This window comes from Pogonomyrmex barbatus, unplaced genomic scaffold, assembly GCF_055798465.1.
Source record: "Pogonomyrmex barbatus isolate J1 unplaced genomic scaffold, ASM5579846v1 scaffold14, whole genome shotgun sequence".
NCBI lineage: Eukaryota > Metazoa > Arthropoda > Insecta > Hymenoptera > Formicidae > Pogonomyrmex > Pogonomyrmex barbatus.
The window spans coordinates 7,013,540-7,033,210 of NW_028297110.1; the positions used below are offsets into that span (position 1 = coordinate 7,013,540).

The 19,671-nt window shown below is 36.3% G+C and overlaps 1 protein-coding gene and 2 pseudogenes across 11 annotated transcripts in view; 2 read left to right on the forward strand and 1 right to left on the reverse strand.

Annotated features, from left to right (window-relative positions):
• Positions 1-377: 377 nt before the first annotated feature.
• Positions 378-5,759, forward strand: LOC148937453 (uncharacterized; annotated as a pseudogene). Its single transcript, XR_016138419.1, has 4 exons — positions 378-4,227; positions 4,546-4,722; positions 4,858-5,005; positions 5,114-5,759. The product of XR_016138419.1 is annotated as an uncharacterized LOC148937453 (transcript).
• A 5,436-nt stretch (positions 5,760-11,195) lies between these two features.
• LOC148937454 (uncharacterized) lies at positions 11,196-15,262 on the reverse strand (annotated as a pseudogene). Its single transcript, XR_016138406.1, has 4 exons — positions 13,940-15,262; positions 13,704-13,811; positions 13,461-13,630; positions 11,196-13,371 (listed from the first exon to the last, which is right to left on the reverse strand). The product of XR_016138406.1 is annotated as an uncharacterized LOC148937454 (transcript).
• Positions 15,263-18,901: 3,639 nt separating this feature from the next.
• Positions 18,902-19,671, forward strand: part of LOC105426434 (protein O-mannosyl-transferase Tmtc4) — an 8,080-nt gene continuing 7,310 nt past the window's right edge. For 2 of the 9 annotated variants that reach the window (XM_089072872.1, XM_089072873.1), the window contains exon 1: positions 18,903-19,235. Coding sequence is in view for 1 of the 9 variants with exons in the window: in XM_089072873.1 (XP_088928999.1) it covers positions 19,192-19,235 (44 nt within the window). In the remaining 8 variants the exon portion in view is untranslated. The other 7 variants (XM_089072866.1, XM_089072867.1, XM_089072868.1 and 4 more) reach the window with 7 other exon arrangements.

The following is a 19,671-nucleotide window of genomic DNA, read 5'->3' on the forward strand; positions in this document are numbered from 1 at the left end:
TATATATATATATATATATATATATATATATACATATATATTAGGTGTACAAAAAAGTTCTGAGCTTTTTTTTGTAAAATTCAATCTTTATTCAAAAACAAACAAAAAAATATTAATCAGCAAAATATTCCCCGTTTGCATCAACGACCTTTTGCCATCTTTTGGGTAGCTTGCGAATTCCTTGACGATAGAAGCTCACCGGCTTTGAAGCGATAAAGTCATCAATACATTTTCGTATCTCTTCAAATCTCACGAAATGTGTATCAGCCAAATGATGCTGTAGCGACCGGAATAGGTAGTAATTGGAAGGCGCCATGTCTAGACTATACGCCGTGTGCGAGAGAAGTTCCCAGCCTAACGCAAAGATATGGTTCTGAGTCGCTTTCGCAACATGTGGTCGAGCATTGTCATGAAGCAAGATCACTTTACGACTATCCTTAGCCAGTAAATGGCCTCTTTTCTTCTAATGCATCGCTCAAATTGGTCAATTGTTGTTGATAGCGGTCTGCCGTGATTGTTTCACCCGGTTATAACAACTCGTAATACAACACATCTTTCCAATCCCAAATACAGAGCAAAACCTTCTTGGCGTAGATATTGGGCTTTGGCATTGATGTCGAAGGTTGATCAGGGTCAACCCATAATTTTCTACGTTTAGGGTTATCATAAAGAATCCACTTTTTATCGCCTGTAATGATTTTGTGCAGAAAATCTTTTTTTCGGAACTTTGAAAACAAAGTCAAGACTGAAATCTCCTTGGCGAAATTTTTGATACCATCTTTTACATGTAGTATGACTTACAGCGTTCTCTCCTGATATGCAGCACAAATCATTGCAGTGGCTTCAGCAGCATTTTTCTTCAGATGAAACGCGAAGTGGATGGAAAATCGAATATGCTCTTTTGTTATTACCATCGTGAACACTACTGATTTTTGAGGTTATGTGCATCAAATCGTATGGCATTTTAGAAAGCCAAATTTCAACGCTTTAAAACCGCAAAAGGGCGGGAAGATATATAAAATTTAAATTATTTTGTATGAAATCTAAAGCTCAGAACTTTTTTGTACACCTAATATATATATATATATATATATATATATATATATATATATATAGATAGATAGATATATATATATATATATATATATTTTGTGACCGTCACTCCTGAGGACGGTCTCTCGCAACGCAACTTATGGAAAGTTGGATGCCAGGCACGAGCACGTGCCACTTACTCGCTCGAAAATCGCAGCTGGACGTTGCGCAATAAATTCCAGATTTGCGGAAACGATAATTCGGCCGCTCGGTTATAATTGGTAGAGGGGGAGAGGGGGTTCACGGAACAGGGCACGAGAACAGGAATCAAAATCACACACAAAGATTGATTATCTTGATGCGAGAACAGCCTTTATTTTGGTCCGGTTTATTACACCCGTCGCAATCTTTGCGCAAATCCTTGCGCCTACGACTTCGCATAGTTTCTCGAATCTCGCAACAGCAAAGTTTTTCCATGAAAATCACACACTGAGCAGAATATAATGACGATACGATATCACTTAGAGGAACGCGTAGCAACGATATCGCAGATTCGATCGTGCTTTCGCCGGTGGCAATCGAACTCGCCATAAATACGTTACATTGTTACAACGAGAGAGTTTTCACGCCACGCGGACGATACATTTTATCTCACTCTTACAGAAACATACGCGCGGCAACCAGACACAACCACACAAGTACTACAGTTAGATTGATTTTCCGCGGGTGACGAGGGCGAGAGAAGATATTATAAATGACTCAAAATATCTCTCATATCTCGAGGAAGACGCGCGGCCGGCTCGTCGGGCGAATAATGGCGGTGACACAATACTGTCGCGAACGCGAAGAATGTTTCCCGCGAAAGTTTCTTCGAACCAGTTCCACGCGATCCCTCGGATCCGCGGGCGAAATCGACAACTTTATAATCAGAATGTTCGCTTCATCAGACGGCAACTCTTTTCCTCATTCCTTCGTCTTGATATCTCTCCTCGTAACTCGCGGCCTCTGGCTCCTACGTCCACACAGTCACCACCGAACGGAAAGTGCCTTGCCCTCGCGAACCTTCGTGGTGATCGTCCTCCCTCTGCGTATCGATCAGCGCCGCGGCGCGATCAGCCGCTAGATCCTTTATTTTTCGGCGCGGATTTTAGATGGCCCGCTCTCCGCTGACTCCGCGGGAGATTCGAAGGCGGCAATCCTTTACTCGGCCGAGCCTGACTTCCGAGGATTCTTTTCCGGTACATTGATCTTTCCAGTGAGAGGTGACGATCTCGCCTGGCTCGAATACTCGTCCTCGTGCTCTTCGGTTCGCCTTCCTCTGTGTGGGGTTTCCTCACTATTTTGCGAGAGTGGCGCCTTTTCTTTTGCTCGCTCTTCGATCCCCATGGGTCAGCCTCTCGACTTCTAAAAATGTCGCGCTACAATACGGGAATGGTATGCAGAGAGAGAAATTCGGCCACTATTTAGGGCAATACCTGAGAAATAGTTCCTTGTATTCGCTGACCCCCCCTCCTCCTTGTATCCTCTGCGTATCCAATCGTCGTTGGCCATCGTGGCAAGCGGTGATACATAAATCTCGCGACAGCCGTCAATCTCGTCGTTTTAATTTAGTATTGCGGAAGCTACACTCGAAACGGCAGTAATAAAAATTAAAAAAAGACAAGAAAATTCGCGAAATTACGCACGCAATTCGTGTTGCTCGCTTGGGCTCCTGCCCTTCTAACGGGTGAACGCAGGAACCAAAAGTGCTCCGAATTGGATTAGTTAAATCTTGTGACGGGCGACCTCAGGGCGCCACGTCATAATATATATTAATAAATATACATATATATATATATTAATATATATATAAATATATATATATTTATTATTAATTAATTTGATATGATTTAATTAATTATTATTATATTAATTAATTAACTTATCCTAATTTGATCTTTATTTATTTTGCCGAAAAGTTCTAATTATTCTGATTATTCATTGTGTTTTTTCCACAAAAAAATTAAATTCAGTGTAACAATAATGGATGAGATCCAATCGGACACATTGCTAATTGGTCGCAAAAAAATAAAAAAATTTTTGATAGGTGGCTTACTAGAAAATTCCTAGGCATCGGCTGATGTGAGTGGTGTCCGATTGAAAATGTGCACATCTGGGACGCTCTCACAATAATAGCATAAACAGTATAAAGTAACTAGGCGGAATCTAATGTCAAGTGAAACGATGTGATTGGTCGGCGCAAACTACGCCGCATGTGATGGCATCCACCAAAGCTCATCACATGACAAGGCGTAAGACGTTGTAAAAGCGTAAGCGCAGGCGCAAGAGAGTTGTTTCTAGGGATCGATCATGTAACTTTTCCCCTAGGGCGGAAATGTGAAAAGTGAAAAGTTTCACGTGAACTTACGATCATGTACGATTTTACGGGATCATATAACTCTCTCAAACGAAAATGTGAAATTTTTTACGTTTTTGCGTTTTTTGCCATGTACTTTGGTGACGGAAAGACGGAAATCTAGGGAATTAACAAATATGGTTCGGAATTAGAGAAGATTAGGATGCGTAGGATTAAGTGTACATAGTACATATATAATTCGTTATTAAAAGATGTATATAATACTGTACCAATAAAATAATTTTCATTACCATAAAACCTATGAAAACTATGTTTCATGATTTCATTTTCCACGCATCCAAGCTACATACATAATCGCTGTACGTGAAATGTCAAGATGTGAAAAATGAAAAATAAAAAGTGAAAAATGAAAAGTGAAAAATTTCATGTAAAGTTACATAATTGATCCCCTGGTCGTAGCGGCGCGGCGCAGCAGCGTAAGGGAAATAAATTAATTTTATTTCCAATGCCTGCACTCATGTTACGCCGGCTGTTTTGTTTGAGTCGCTTTGTCATCGTTCGTCAATTTATCTCTTTAATGAGATTCATTTATGACCTAGTGTTAATTAAATGAGTTTGAACAGTTTAAAAACATGGAGGAAGATTATTATAATGAAATAGACGAAAGTAATGAAATAGGAAATAATGTATCAGAAGAATGTGCGATATATATTCATATACCTCGTGTATCCCAATACACAATTTTACGTTAAAAAAAGCAAGGGCTATAACAAATGCCAAGATAAATCTTTCACTTGAGCAAGTATAAAGACAACGATGACTCCAGCACTCACTAGTAAGTAAATTTGAATCATGTATATAGATTATGTATATAGGTTAGAAATTTATTGCTGATAAAAAATTTTTTATTTTAATTGTAATAAAATATCAATTTATTAATTTAAAAATATGTAAAAATAAAAGTATAAAAGAGGATACAAAATTATAAATTTTGAAAAATTATTTTATTTTTATATTTAAAGTATTGATAAAAATTTAATTTTAAAAATATAAAATTAATTAAATCTTTTTATTAAAATAAAATTTAAAATATTTATTTTAATGTAAATTAATTATAGAAAATTAAACAATTTTATGATCTGACTTTCTGTTTTTAGGTCTGCAAGCAAAAAACTTTTCCATCGTCTCCGTGAAAAATTTGGAAAAGAAAGAAAAAAGGTCATAATGTCAATGGCAAGATCAGGGGCAGGGACTGGTATGCCTATCTATCAATCTACTTGGGTTTTTACAATGGCCTTCTATTCCTTATGAATCATATTTTAGTTCGACGATACGTATCACTCATATTAATTGAATCTAGTTAGAAATTAAAGAATGTATGACTTTTCACAGAACATCTTCAAATTTTCAACGGTCTGTTCAACCTCAGTTCCCAGTTTTTCGATCATTACAGTCATTAACTGTTCAAGGTAAGCAATAATCCTATATTTTTTTTAAATATCAGCTACATCATCTACAAATTAGCTAAATTATTCTTTCTTCCATTAGACAAACAATCTCCACTTTCGTCTACATGGAATCCAGATCTTAATTGCTTATGCGCATCTCCTTCATCCACTAAGTTTTTCAAAATTTTTTTGTTAACTATTTTTTTGTTAAATATTACTTTTAATTCAATATAATGAAATTTTATTAAAAATGGTTGTTTGGATTATTGTTGTATAGATTTGGACTCAGAAATAGCTAATATTATTGTGCATGGAACCAACTTAACCTGTGAGACAGAAGAAAAGGAATATGCAATTGAGAAAACATCAGAAGGCACTGCCTCAGCAGCAATTCTAAAAACTATGGCGATCTCTATTCAGCCAGTCAAGACAATGCCTCCAAAGGATTCTGTCAAGAAGAGAAAGCATGATTCTGAAAAGACAGATGACGTACTTTCTCAGTCATCAAAAAATGTTTCATTTTTAGTTGCATCTCTAGGTGCCGCTCTTGAAAGATTTGGACCATCACAGCCAGTGCAGTCACCATCCTATCCTAGTCCTAATATGTTATCAGATATAGAAGCAATGTTAAGTTTTGTAGCTGTTACATTTAGCAGAGTGCCTGAGGAAGAACAGGTGTCATATGTCATGGATATGGTGGCAGTTGTGAAAGGATATACTAAAGGATATATTAGGTGTACAAAAAAGTTTTGAGCTTTAGATTTCATACAACCGAAATAACAATTTAAATTTTATATATCTTCCCGCCCTTTTGCGATTTTAAAGCGTTGACATTTGGCCTTTTAAAATGTCATACGATTTGACGTTTGATGCACATAACCTCAAAAATCAATAGTGTTCACGATGGCAATAACAAAAGAGCATATTCAATTTTCCATCCACTTCGCGTTTCATCTGAAAAAAAATGCTGCTGAAGCCATTACAATGATTTGTGCTGCATATGGAGAGAACGCTGTAAGTCATACTACATGTAAAAGATGGTATCAAAAATTTCGCCAAGGAGATTTCTTCAGTCTTGAAGATGAACCGCGTGCTGGACGCCCTCAAAAGATTGAAACTGACGAATTGCAAGCACTGCTGGATATAAACTTTGCGTAAACTGAAAAGGAGTTTGCAGAACAGCTTGGCGTTACGCAGCAAACCATTTCCGTACGTTTACATACGATGGGAAAGGTTCAGAAGGAAGGCAGATGGGTTCCGCATGAATTGTCCGAAGACAACAAAAATCGTCAGCGTGACACTGCACTCACTTTGCTTTCAAAGTTCCGGAAAAAAGATTTTCTGCACAAAATCATTACAGGCGATAAAAAGTGGATTCTTTATGATAACCCTAAACGTAGAAAATCATGGGTTGACTCTGGTCAACCTTCGACATCGACGCCAAAGCCCAATATCCACGCCAAGAAAGTTTTGCTCTGTATTTGGGATTGGAAAGATGTGTTGTATTACGAGTTGTTATAACCGGGTGAAACAATCACGGCAGACCGCTACCAACAACAATTGACCAATTTGAGCGATGCATTAGAAGAAAAGAGGTCATTTACTGGCCAAGGACGTCGTAAAGTGATCTTACTTCATGACAATGCTCGACCACATGTTGCGAAAGCGACTCAGGACCATATCTTTGCGTTAGGCTGGGAATTTCTCCCGCACGCGGCGTATGGCCTAGACATGGTGCCTTCTGATTACTACCTATTCCGGTCGCTGCAGCATCATTTGGCTGATACACATTTCGTGAGATTTGAAAAGATACGAAAATGCATTGATGACTTTATCGCTTCGAAGCCGGTGAGCTTCTATCGTCAAGGAATTCGCAAGCTACCCGAAAGATGGCAAAAGTTGATGCAAACGGGGAATATTTCGCTGATTAATATTTTTTATTTGTTTTTGAATAAAGATTGAATTTTACAAAAAAAAGCTCAGAACTTTTTTGTACACCTAATACTAAAAAACATTCTGTGAATCTGAAACTCCTTGTGTTGATAACTAAATATGAGCATTCATTTAATGAAGCTGTGATAGCCAAGCCACTAAATTTATAATTTGAAAACGCTAAGTTAAGATTAAAATAATATGCTAGAAAACAGTAAGATATGCTAGAGAACAGTAAGCGATACTTAATATATAAACTGTCTGTATCATGTACATTATGTGTTAAGTCTCGCTTAAAGCCGAAACAACATTAGTGTAATTCAAGAAGTCTGAATACATTGTGATATAATAATATTAATGTTAAATAATTTGCTCCTTTCTAACACGAGTATAGTAGAACACAAAGAATATTATTTATTTATATGTATATGTGTGTCATCATATTTGAGTTTATCACTCATTACAGATCTCAGATTGTAAGACCAAAGTTTATATAACAACCTTAGTTAAAAATTGAGAACTACGATATTTTGAAATACTATTATAAAATGCGACATGTAGACATATCAATAGTTCAGCAGACCGTTTGTTTTACATGTAATGGAAAATTTTATTAACGTGGAATTCTCTTAATTGATTTCGTTTATTTTTATTATATACGTTATTATATACGTTATTATATACGTTATTATATACGTTATTTCATTGATTTTTTTTATTTTTATTATATATATTATTTTATTAATATAACAGAAATATCTTGTGCAATTTTATTTAGCAATTCCTCTTAATTATTTTGTTTTTAAGTAATATATTGTTTTATCACCTGGTGATAAATTACACCTTTCACCTTTTGATAAATTACAAACGACTATTTAAATAAATGAGCAGTTTTATTAACAACAAACGATCTCACGTTACATCTTAACATTGGAATAATTCCACACTCTTTCCCCCAACTTGGCCAACTTAATAGAACATAACATCAGATCACTGAGAAGGGATAATGCTACTTAGTTCACGTAACAGACACTGGACGCCCCGAACATCCCCCCCTCAAGATTTCAATCTAACTAAACTTTGACAATAACGGACATGTGACAATACGCCCAGAGCGAGTAGTTGCCACTGGAGCAGGTCCTGGCTTCGACGGCGCAGCAACAGGCGCACCAGTGCTAGACGAAACTCGACTCGGATCACTATGACGTCTAGCCCTGACAGTCTGTCCATCAGGGCGCGGAGCGGGTGACTTAGACATCTTCGAAGTAGGTGCAGGCTCGGGTGGCACCGAAATTTTAGGCTTAGGTGCTGGGCGGTAGGAGGTTGCACAAACTGGTGTCCCCTGGTTCACGTGAGGTTCAGACGTTGGCACACTTGGCTCCACAGGATCAGTAGGCGCGACGTCGACAGTTGTGCTAGGCAACTTGTCCAAATACGGTGCTGGAATGAGATGGTATCGGTTCCTTCTAACAATCTGTTTCTCGGTCTTGACTAGATAGGATTGCGATTCGCTTAGGACTGCAACAACCGACCGTGTCTCCTGAGATCGGTTATCCAAACGAATCCTCCAACACGTAATGATTCTAACTCGTGACAACGATGGCGACGATCGTAATTTCTCTTGTACCTCGCCCTATACCCTCCCTCGATTTCAGGGAAATCTTCCAAGTTTGGCTCAGAGACCATAACGATGAGTAAATGGCAAGGTGTCACGCAATTTACGACCATACAAGAGCTTGGCAGGACTAAAACCAATTTCCAAGGCAGTGTTCCTGTAAGCTAGAAGAGCTTTCTTGAAGTCGTCCTTGTTCTTCTTCAGCAGCGATTTTGCTATCTTCACTGCAGCTTCTGCTGCGCCGTTTGCCTGATGAAAGTGCGGGCTGCTAGTTGACGTAGAAAACCCCCAATTGCGTGCAAAACGTTGAAACTCGGATAACTGGAGAGGCTGGAAGTGTGAGCCACTGTCGGTACAAATCCTGGTCGGAATTCTATGACGTGAAAATAACTCCTTGCAAACTTTAATGATGTCGATAGTCCTCATTTTCTCGAGACGAGCCAATTCGAAAAATCTCAAGAAATGGTCCATCACAATTAAATACCAATGACCTTCAATTTGAACAAGTCCATTGAAACGATCTGCCACGGATAATCAGACAACGTTGAGGGAAGAAGTAGCTCATACCGATTCGACGTATGCTGAATACATATGGGACAGCCCTTAATTTTCCTTTCTAAGTCGCTAAATATGTTTGGCCACCACATGGTGCCTTGAGCACGATGTCTCGTCTTCGTAATTCCCATGTGACCCTCCCCCTGTAGCTTGTTCAGCATCACGTTCCGCAATTCAGCAGGTATAATCATCCGATTGCTCCTCAATTCCGCACAACTCATCTCGAACAGGATAAAATTCTTGAAGTTCCAATGGCAGGTCTGCTTTACTAGGCTATTCTTTGTTCAATAAATCCTTTAGCTGAATGTATATTGAATCTTGGGATTGGGTCTGGATGACCCTTACGATGTTCTTGTTCGACGTGTTGATTTCTACGAAGCTGACTGCATGTATGCCTCAACTTCTTCTCCCAGTTCAGTATCCTCTTCATGATGTGGTACAGGATGTCTTGATAGGGTGTCGGCTACAAGTAGGTTTTTCCTGGAGTGTAGATAATATCGTAGTCATAACGCATCATTCTCAAACGAAATCGCTGTAGACGCGGAGTGAGATCATCAAGATGCTGCCTTTTGAAAATTGAGACTAACGGCTTATGGTCAGTTTCTATAGTATAACGTTTTCCAACAAGAAAATTCCTTAGGCGCTCGCTAGCTCATGTCAGAGCCAACGCTTCACGCTCAATGTTTGCGTAACCCTTTTCTGCTGACGCGTTTCAGGATGCGTGAAATAAAAGCTACAGGGTGCTTCTCACTTCCTTCGCTGTAGGAGGACAGCGCCGAGGCCCTGGGATGATGCGTCACAGGAAATCATCGTAGGTTTGTTGACGTCATGAAGCTTCAAGCATGGCGCCGAAGTCAGTTTTTCTTTGATTTTTCTAAAAAACGTCTTCCTGTGGCTGTCCCCAGATAAAAGCGTTTTTAGATGACAGCAGGCTTGATATGGGTTCCATTATGTCTGACTTGTTCGGAATGAATCTTGACAGAAAATTGATCATCCCCATCAGTCACTGAACTTCAGTGACGTTAGTGGGAGCTTTCATGTTGACGATCTCCTCCACTTTGCTTGCGTCGGGTCTAATGCCCTCGATAGTTAGGGAAAATCCTAAAAATTGCACAGAGGTTTTGTTAAATTCCGTTTTCTGCTTGTTCAGCGTCATGCCAGCGTCACATAACCTCTCCAAAATGGCCCTCAGACACTCGTCGTGTTCTGCCTGATCTTTGCCCCACACCAGAACGTCGTCAATGTGGATGCAGCAGTTCTTGCAAGCGGCCAGAATCGATAATAGGCGCTTTTGGAAGTGCTCACTCGCCGAACAGATCCCAAACGGCAATTTTCTGAAACGGAATCTCCCGAACGGCGTAATAAACGTAGTCAGGTCTTGCATTCGCTAGACAAATTCAGTTGCCAAAACCCAGAATTTGCGTCGAGCTTGGAAAATATGCATGCGCTGCCCTGCTCTGCAAAGGAAAGTTCCACTCTTGAGATCGGATGGTACTGTCTTTTGACGCTTTCATTCAACTACTTTACTTTACTTACTTAACTTTGACAGGTTTATGCAGATACGTATTCCGCCGTCCTTTTTGTTAACGATAACCATAGGCGCGCACCAATCCGTCACATGGTCCACCGACTCAATGACTCCCCGCTTCACCATATCCTGAAGCTCCTCTTCGACTTTCTTGCGCAGTGGAAGTGGTACAGCTCGAGGTGAAGAAATAGCGTAGGGTCGTGCGTTTTCTTTCAGCTCAATGGTGTAATCACCCTTCACATTCCCTAGACCTTTGAACAGGATCGGAAACTCCTTTTGCCAATCAGCCTTTTGATTTACCACGTAGACACGCTTGATTAGATTCAGCTCGAGACACGCTTTATGACTCAACAGGGCAACACCTACATCATCTGACACATACATCTTTTCAATTATTTCAGGATTTTTGTATTTTATTTGGAGCTCAGCAGTGCCCTTTATATTCAGTCTTTCATGTTTCTTCGCACTGAAGATGTTATTTTTACATTTGATTAGAGGGAGATCTGGGAATACATGAGACGGTAACATTGTGACGTCAGCAGCTGTAGTCTCCAGCTTGAATAAAATTTTTCTGGTGGCGCTACCTATATTTACTTCTAACGTTTTAGACCAAGCTCCCTCAGAATTATCTTTACTTATACGGCTCACAAAATATTTGTTCTCCTCTTCTCCCTCAGAGCCTGAGAAATTCCGCTGTACACGGTGTACATTTCTACGATTACCAGGACACTTACGGGAGTAATGGCCTATCTCCTTGCACGTTCTACATCTCGCGTCTCTAGCTGGACATGCGAAATGTCATGGAAATCGTGACCACAGTTACGGCACTTCTTACTCCCCGACTCTCTTGGTCTCCTAGTACTGGACTTGGACTTATCAAAATTTTTGTTTGGGCGATAAGGTTTATTGGGCTTGATCTTGCATTTACCACCCCCGACCATGTTTACGGAACTAGGCTCATTTAGTTCCTCTTTTTGCCTAAGTAGTTCTTCGTGCTGACGTAGGGCTGTTTTCGCTTTATTCAAGTCTAACTTAGGATCTAATTGCATCACGGTTGAATCCTTCATACCTATGATCAAAACAAGCAGTATCAAATCACCCTGTAAGTCACCCCACTCACACGTACTGGCCAGGCTATGAAGATCCGTGATAAATTTCTCTGCAGAATCATTCCCTTGGCGGACTCTTAGAAACTTTGCACGTTCGTAAATGATGTTTCGTTTTGGAATAAAATGTCTGTCAAACTCGCCCATTACGTCATCAAACTTTTTTGGTTCCGGTTTGAAAGAAATAAACAACTCTTCAGCTCGATGTCCCATCTGATAAATCAGGATGTCAATCTGACGATCATCTGACGCCTTATCAAGGCCGCTTCCCCGCCGATACCGCATAAAGCGATTTTTCCAAGACGGCCAGTCCATTGGATTAAAATTGAGTGACTCAGGCGGTTGTAAAGGAAGCGTAACGTTTGTGTTTGACGATTCACTTGTGCCCGGCGTCTCGCCTGGAACTGGAATAGTTGGATCCGGCTTATCTTGACACACCACGTTGACACTTGACTAAACCGACACGACTTTACATCAATCACTCGCGTACATTATGAAATAACTCGCGAAATTGCTCAATTTAAGTTCGTCAAAGCTGCCGCCATGTTTTATCATCTGGTTTTGATAAATTACAAACGACTATTTAAATAAATGAGCAGTTTTATTAACAACAAACGATCTCACGTTACATCTTAACATCGGAATAATTCCACACTCTTTCCCCCAGCTTGGCCAACTTAATAGAACATAACGTCAGATCAGAGAAGGGATAATGCTACTTAATTCACGTAACAGACACTGGACGCGCCCCGAACACACACACACACACACACACACACACACACACACACACACACACACACACACACACACACACACACACACACACACACACACACATATGTATATATATAAAAGACTTAGGATTATCAAATATTATAGAACCTAAAGGAGGATAATTTCTATAAAAAATATTAGTAAGACAAGAAAAAAAATTAAAATTTCTTAAATTGTAATTTTAACTGTGTTTTTATTTTAAATTATTGTATTAAAATACATACTGATAACATTTTTGCTTCAGTTCGTTTCTATATTTCTCTTACAGAAAATGTACTTATTTGGATGTTCTAAAATTCACTACTAATATTAAATATTTATATTTATATTTATCACTAAATTTACTACTAGCGCTGATAATATATAACACATATGTCACATATGTCACGTGAACTATAGATTTTCAATATTAGTAGTGAATTTTAGATGCATTCAATTATATCAAGATGTATCAATTAGATGTATCAATTATATTCTCTAAAAGGAAAGTAGCTTTTATCTGCTGTGATAAATATCAAAGTATGTTTCTTTGTTTATATTAATTAAGGATTCAGTTTTAAGTTTAAATATGTTGAGGAGTGTAAACACTTTACATTTTTTTTTAATATAAAAATGTATATTTAATTAATATCGTTTTTTCGTTTTGTGAAGCAGAGCAACACTTTTATTTTATCAAACTTTTCCTTTTATGAAAACATATTTTGAATGTATTTTTAACAATATTGAAGTTAAGCGGATTTAACTAAACATATCGAATAAAATAATAAGTACTGATACACGCCGTGCTCGAGCTAGACGATAATTAAAAATTCGCTACTCATTTGGCAGCACTTCATGCATTCATCCAGGAAAGGGACGCATAAGGTGCTTCTTTAATGGAAAAGTTTCATCACTTACAAAGAAGTGTGAGAAGGAGATGTCAGTCCCAGGAAGAAGTTTGTCCAGTGGTAAATCAACTTCATCATAATCCAAAGCCTTGTCCAAAGTCAGAGTTTGACAAACTCCACCGTCACTTATGGACTCTAAACGTACATAACGCATAGATACAATTGCAACCAGATCCTTTAAATTTGACATTTTAAATAGTGTCAATAGTAGCAAGCATACTTACCATACTGTCCAACGTTCATCCAAGTGAATTTATAATGAACATCTACTGCTGCCAAAAGAATACTAAAAATCCTTTATAAGAATTCCTTTATAGAATTCATTGCCTGACATAGGTGGTGCTTTAATGTGCATATGTCTTCCATCAATAGCACCCACACAATTAGGAAGTTGCTACAAATAAAAAAATTGTGCAGCAATTCTTTCAAAATCATTTCTGGTTAGTTGAGGCAGGTAAATAAGCAACTTCTCTCATATTGCCTTGCAGGTCTCTTGAATGATCTGATGTGCTGTGCTCTTACCAACACGGAACTTATTATAAAGACTTTAAACTGTTCCACTTTGAGCAAGAAATCTAGAAAAAAATTATACAATATTTGAAATACATATACATATACATGTGAAAACATAACAATAAAATAATTTCGTATACATGATGTTAAACAATAAACATGAAGGTAATTTTTGATAGTTTATACTTACATCAATGTCATTCCTAGCTTCAGTTTCGATGACAAAGGCTGTTTCATTACAGTTGTCTGCTTTTTAAGCAATGGACATAAAATGTTATGTAGAAATTCAAGTTGTTCCGGCCACATTCGAAAATTAGCAAAAAAATTCTTCATGGTCTATTAGCTGATATAAGATTGTGGTAGAATCCCTGCTGTTCTCTTTATCTACTTACTGATCGACTTCTCCATCTCCTTCATCCCTTGCCACGACCGCAATATCTTTGAATATTATATAGTAGAAGTTGATAATGATAAAATACAATATATACTCCTACGCATGCGATGAGAATAAAAAACCTTTCCTCAGGTTCCATATTACAGCTATTAAATTTAGGTTTGCAAAATCACAGCAGTCAATTCTTCATCATCTGTTTATATCACAATTGATTACAACGTTTAACTACGCACGTTTAAACTCTTTGCGCTTGCTTTGCGCCTGCGTTGTGCGTTTCCATGTAGACAAGCATGGCGCAGATTTCTTGCGTCTACATTGTCTGGGGGTCAATCATGTAACTTTACGTGAAATTTTTCATTTTTCATTTTTCATTTTTTACTTTTCATTTTTCATGCGAAATGTCAAGGTGTGAAAAATGAAAAGTAAAAAATGAAAAATGAAAAGTGAAAAATTTCACGTGAAAGTTACATGATTGATTCCCTTGACATTTCACATGAAACTTTTCACGTACAGCGATTATCTATGTAGCTTGGATGCGTGGAAAGTGAAATCATGAAATAGTTTTCATAGGTTTTTTAGCTAATAAAAATTATTTTATTGGTACAGTATACTGTATTATATACATCTTTTAATAATCACTTGTATATGTACTACGTACATTTAATCCTAACGCAGCCCTAATCTTCTCTAATTCCGAAGCATATTTATTAATTCCCTAGATTTCCGCCTTTCCGCCACCAAGGTACATGGCGAAAAAGTTCACGTGAAAAGTTTCACATTTTCACGTTTGAGAGAGTTACATCCCGCAAAATCGTACATGATCGTAAGTTCACGTGAAATTTTTCACTTTTCACATTTCCGCCCTAGGGGAAAAATTACATGATTGACCTCCTGAGCTTGTGCTTGCGCCTTTGTGCCGTGCCTTTACGCCTTGTTGTTAGACGAGCCTTAAGAGTGCCATCACATGCGGCATAACTTGCAGTTAGACAACAATTTTTCGAAAAATGGAGGGGATAATGTTGGTATCAACAAAATCTTCTAAATAAAATAATTTTAATTTCTATGGATTAGGAGCACTGTTCAAGTAATAATCTGTTGGTTTGCACATTCTTTTTGACATATGCGCATATACGTAATAAGTATTATATATCAGAATGTAAATATAAAATACATTATAGTATTTTATTAAAATTAAATAAAGACAAATAAGTGAAAACATAAAGAGAATAAGGTAAAAAACAATTATAAATATTACATTAATATATGTATCATTGTTTTTTACTTTATTTACTTTATGTTGTCACTTATTATGTTTTCACTTATTTGTCTTTATTTAATTTTATTTTAATAAAATACTATAATGTATTTTATATTTACATTCTGATATATAATACTTATTACGTATATGCGCATATGTCAAAAAGAATGTGCAAACCAACAAATTACTATTTGAACAGTGCTACTAATCCATAGAAACTAAAATTATTTCGTTTAGAGGATTTTATTGGTACCAACATTACCCCCTCCATTTTTCAGGAAATTGTTGTCTAACCTTAATTTTCTATGTAAGTGTCGGTCCACAATAGGTGATTTAAGCTTTAAGAAGTAAGAAATTGACCAATTATAATCGAATATGAAAAGAATACTCGACTATGATTAGTCAATTTCTTACAGCTTAAAGATTAAATACTTATTGTGGACCGACACTAAGAAGCGTAGAAGCGTCCCAGATTCACACATTTTCAATCGGACACACCACACATCAGCTGATGTCTAGGAATTTTCTAGTGAGCCACCTATCCAAAATTTTTTTATTTAATCGACCAATCAGCAATGTGTTCGATTGGACCTCATCCCTAATAATTAATATCAATATGCCATACAATATATGCCATATGCCTATTCTCTAACTTCTTAACGACAGTTTCACTAGCTAGGAATGTCGTTAGTGTCGGTCCACAATAGGTGATTTAAGTTTTAAAAAGTAAGAAATTGACCAATTATAATCGAATATGAAAAGAATACTCGACTATGATTAGTCAATTTCTTACGGCTTAAAGATTAAATACTTATTGTGGACCGACTTGCAGATTTAACGACACTATAACAAAAAATGGTATTCTGTAATTTAACGTAACGATAAATGTCGTTAAAAATATCGATAAATTATCGAATCTTGTATCGGATCCCTCGATAAGCCATAACGATAATATAATTAAACATATCAATTAATAGCAACGTTCCGAAACGGCTCCGAATAGTAGTACGGAAATGTGCAAGTATAGTATAATTTTATAATTTAAATATATGAACATCATAAACTTATTTTAAACATATTAAATATTAAGAAAAGCACTCAAAAAGTAATATTACAATAAAATATTTTAATTAAAAGCAATGTATTATCAATGTGTTATAATATCTAAGGATATTAAAATAAATAAATAAATAGATGTAGGTTATACTTTATTTATGAATTATATGTAAATGTAAATCAAATGTTTTTTATAAAAAATTTTAGATAAAAAATTAAGATTTTTTTCTTATTTTTAAGGTAAAATGGCAGAACAATATTTGGCATGGAATATATTACTTAAAAAAATTTTTTAAATATGTAAAAAAAAGAAATTTAAATAAATAATTTAAATAATTATATTTAATAGCATTAAATTATATTAAATATAATTATTAATTATTATTATTATTAATAATTAATAATAATTAATAATAATTATTATTAATAATTGATTAATATTATTATATTTAATAATTTAAAAAATTATATATTAATTTTTTATGTAACCTGTTGTATATAACACTAACAATAGTGCTTTTAACACTCAAAATAAATAATTAATCATTGGCCAATTAAACTGCTAGTAATTAATATCAATTTCATATGTAATTTATCATTATATACTTTTTCATATATTACTTAAATTATTTATATATTATAATTATTTATCGTTACGTTAAATTACAGAATACCATTTTTCATTATAGTGTCATTAAGGGTTGATAGAAATGACGGGCTAATTCCGACTTGATCTAAAATGATTATCTATTCCTTATTTACAGTGCAGATATATATCTGTATTCAATTATATTTTGTCTTATAGAAACGATGTTTCGTCATGAAAACTTTGCTAAGATAATTTCTTTTACAATTACGAAGGTGTTTACAGAGCCAATTTTGCAATTTAGCTTTTAAATAATTAAAATAAATGTAACTATTTACTCCTTATTTACAGTGCAGATATATATTTGAATACACCCATATATTATCTCGTAGAAGCAATATTCTGTCATGAGCCTTTTTCTATGTATTTTTTATAAAATTATGACTCTTGCTACAGAGCGGAATTTTGCAATTTGGCTTAAAAAAAATTTATAGATGAAAATATTTGCACCTTATTGTCCTATAGTGCAAATCTATTTACGCATAAAATGAATTATTTATTTTCACACATTTTCTTACAAAAATCGCTCTGTAGCTTTCGTCGGTAAATATTCTGATTATAAATATCATAATTATATAGCTTTTTTTGCAGTATTTTGACCGTAATATGGGTGAAAAGGAATTCATCTTCGATAGGTCTCCATAGTCTCTTTTGCCGACTCTTAAATCTGCATAAGTGTCGGTCCACAATAAGTGATTTAAGCTCGAGCCATGCTTGATCAATCTCTCCTGTCGTGCTCTAGAAGGATTATTTGTATAATTGCCAATGGTGTTGGAGGGTGTCACTGCTGCAGTCCGACCTGCATCCATCGAGAGAATAGGACCATCATCTCTCTGGAGTACCGGTCGTGGAGATTTGAGAGAATACATGTATATATGTATATTGTAATATACATATATATGTGTATCATTGTATTGTTGACGTGTTATTCTAAACACGTTATTTGCGATAAATATCATCACCTCGGTAGTCGAAGGGATAAGATGTCTGCAGGAGATCCAGGTTCGATTCCTGGTTGAGGTGATATTTTTTTGCAAAATAATTACGAGTTTTCACGACTGGTTCGTGGTCGGGCCACGTCGTGATGCACATCCTCCCTTCTTATTTGGGAATATGAAAAGAATAATCAACTATAATTGGTCAATTTCTTACGGCTTAAAGATTAAATACTTATTGTGGACCGACACTAACGACATTCCTAGTTAGTATCGGTCCACAATAAGTATTTAATCTTTACGTCGTAAGAAATTGACCAATCATAGTCGATTATTCTTTTCATATTCGATTATAATTAATCAATTTCTTATTTCTTAAAGCTTAAATCACCTATTGTGGACCGACATTTAGTGAAACTGTTGTTAAGAAGTTAAAGAATAGGCCTACAGGGAGTCGATCATAACTTTTAAGTCGATCGTAACTTTTCCCCTAGAGCGGAAACGTGAAAAGTTTCACGTAACTTACGATCACGTACGATTTCGCGGGATCGTGTAACTCTCTCAAACGTGAAAATGTAAAATTTTTACGTGAACTATTTCGCCATGTACCTTCGTGGCGGAAATCTAGGGAATTAATAAATCTGCTTCGGAATTGGAGAAGATTAGGGTTGCGTTGGGATTAAGTGTACATAGTATACAATGTATACAATGGTTATTGAAAGATGTATGTAATACTGTATCAATAAAATAATTTTCATTAGCTATAAAACCTATGACAGTATGAGTAATTATTTAGAAACCCCCATCACCTGCGATTTTAATAAATTTGGGCTCAATCGACATGGTTTCACTCAAAATAAAGGAATCTGGCAAAAAAACGCGGCGGTCTGCCTCGCGAACCGAGATATTAAGCATTAAAGTTAACGACTTTTTTGATTAGAAAATCTGTCATAGCAACAGATAATGCAGCGAATATAAGCATTGTGACTCTATACGCACGATAGGGAGGTTTGGTGAGCGAAGCCTCCCGAACGGCGGTCGAAGCCCCCCTCGTCAGGGGGCAAAGCCCCCTGGTAAGGGGTTGGGGGGGCGAAGTCCCCCCACTATCACAGAACTAATTACAAAAACAACACAAAATTATATTTGTAACAAAATGAAAAGATCAGCGAAAACTTCACACCCAATCCTTGCTTTGAGGTCTTTGTTAATCTTTCTAAGATTTATCATTTTAGTATATTTATGATAGACACATGAATTTAGTAAGGCGAAAGATTACGTCTTCACCCCCAAATCTTGCGTAGAGGTCTTTGTCAATCTTTTTAGGATCTATCATTTTAGTATAGGATAGACTCAATTTAGTAAGGTGAAAAATTGCATCTTGCACTTCGAATATAATAACACTTTTAACACTTTTAGTGTCGAGTCGCTATGACAGATTTCCTAACCAAAAAAGTGATCAACTTTAACGCTCAATATCTTGATTCACGAGGCAGACCGCCGCATTTTTTTGCCAAATATTTTTATTTTGAGCGAAACCGTGTTGATTGAGCCCAAATTTGTCAAAATCAGAGGTGATAGGGGTATTCTAAATAATTACCAAATTATGTTTCATGATTTCACTTTCCACGCATCC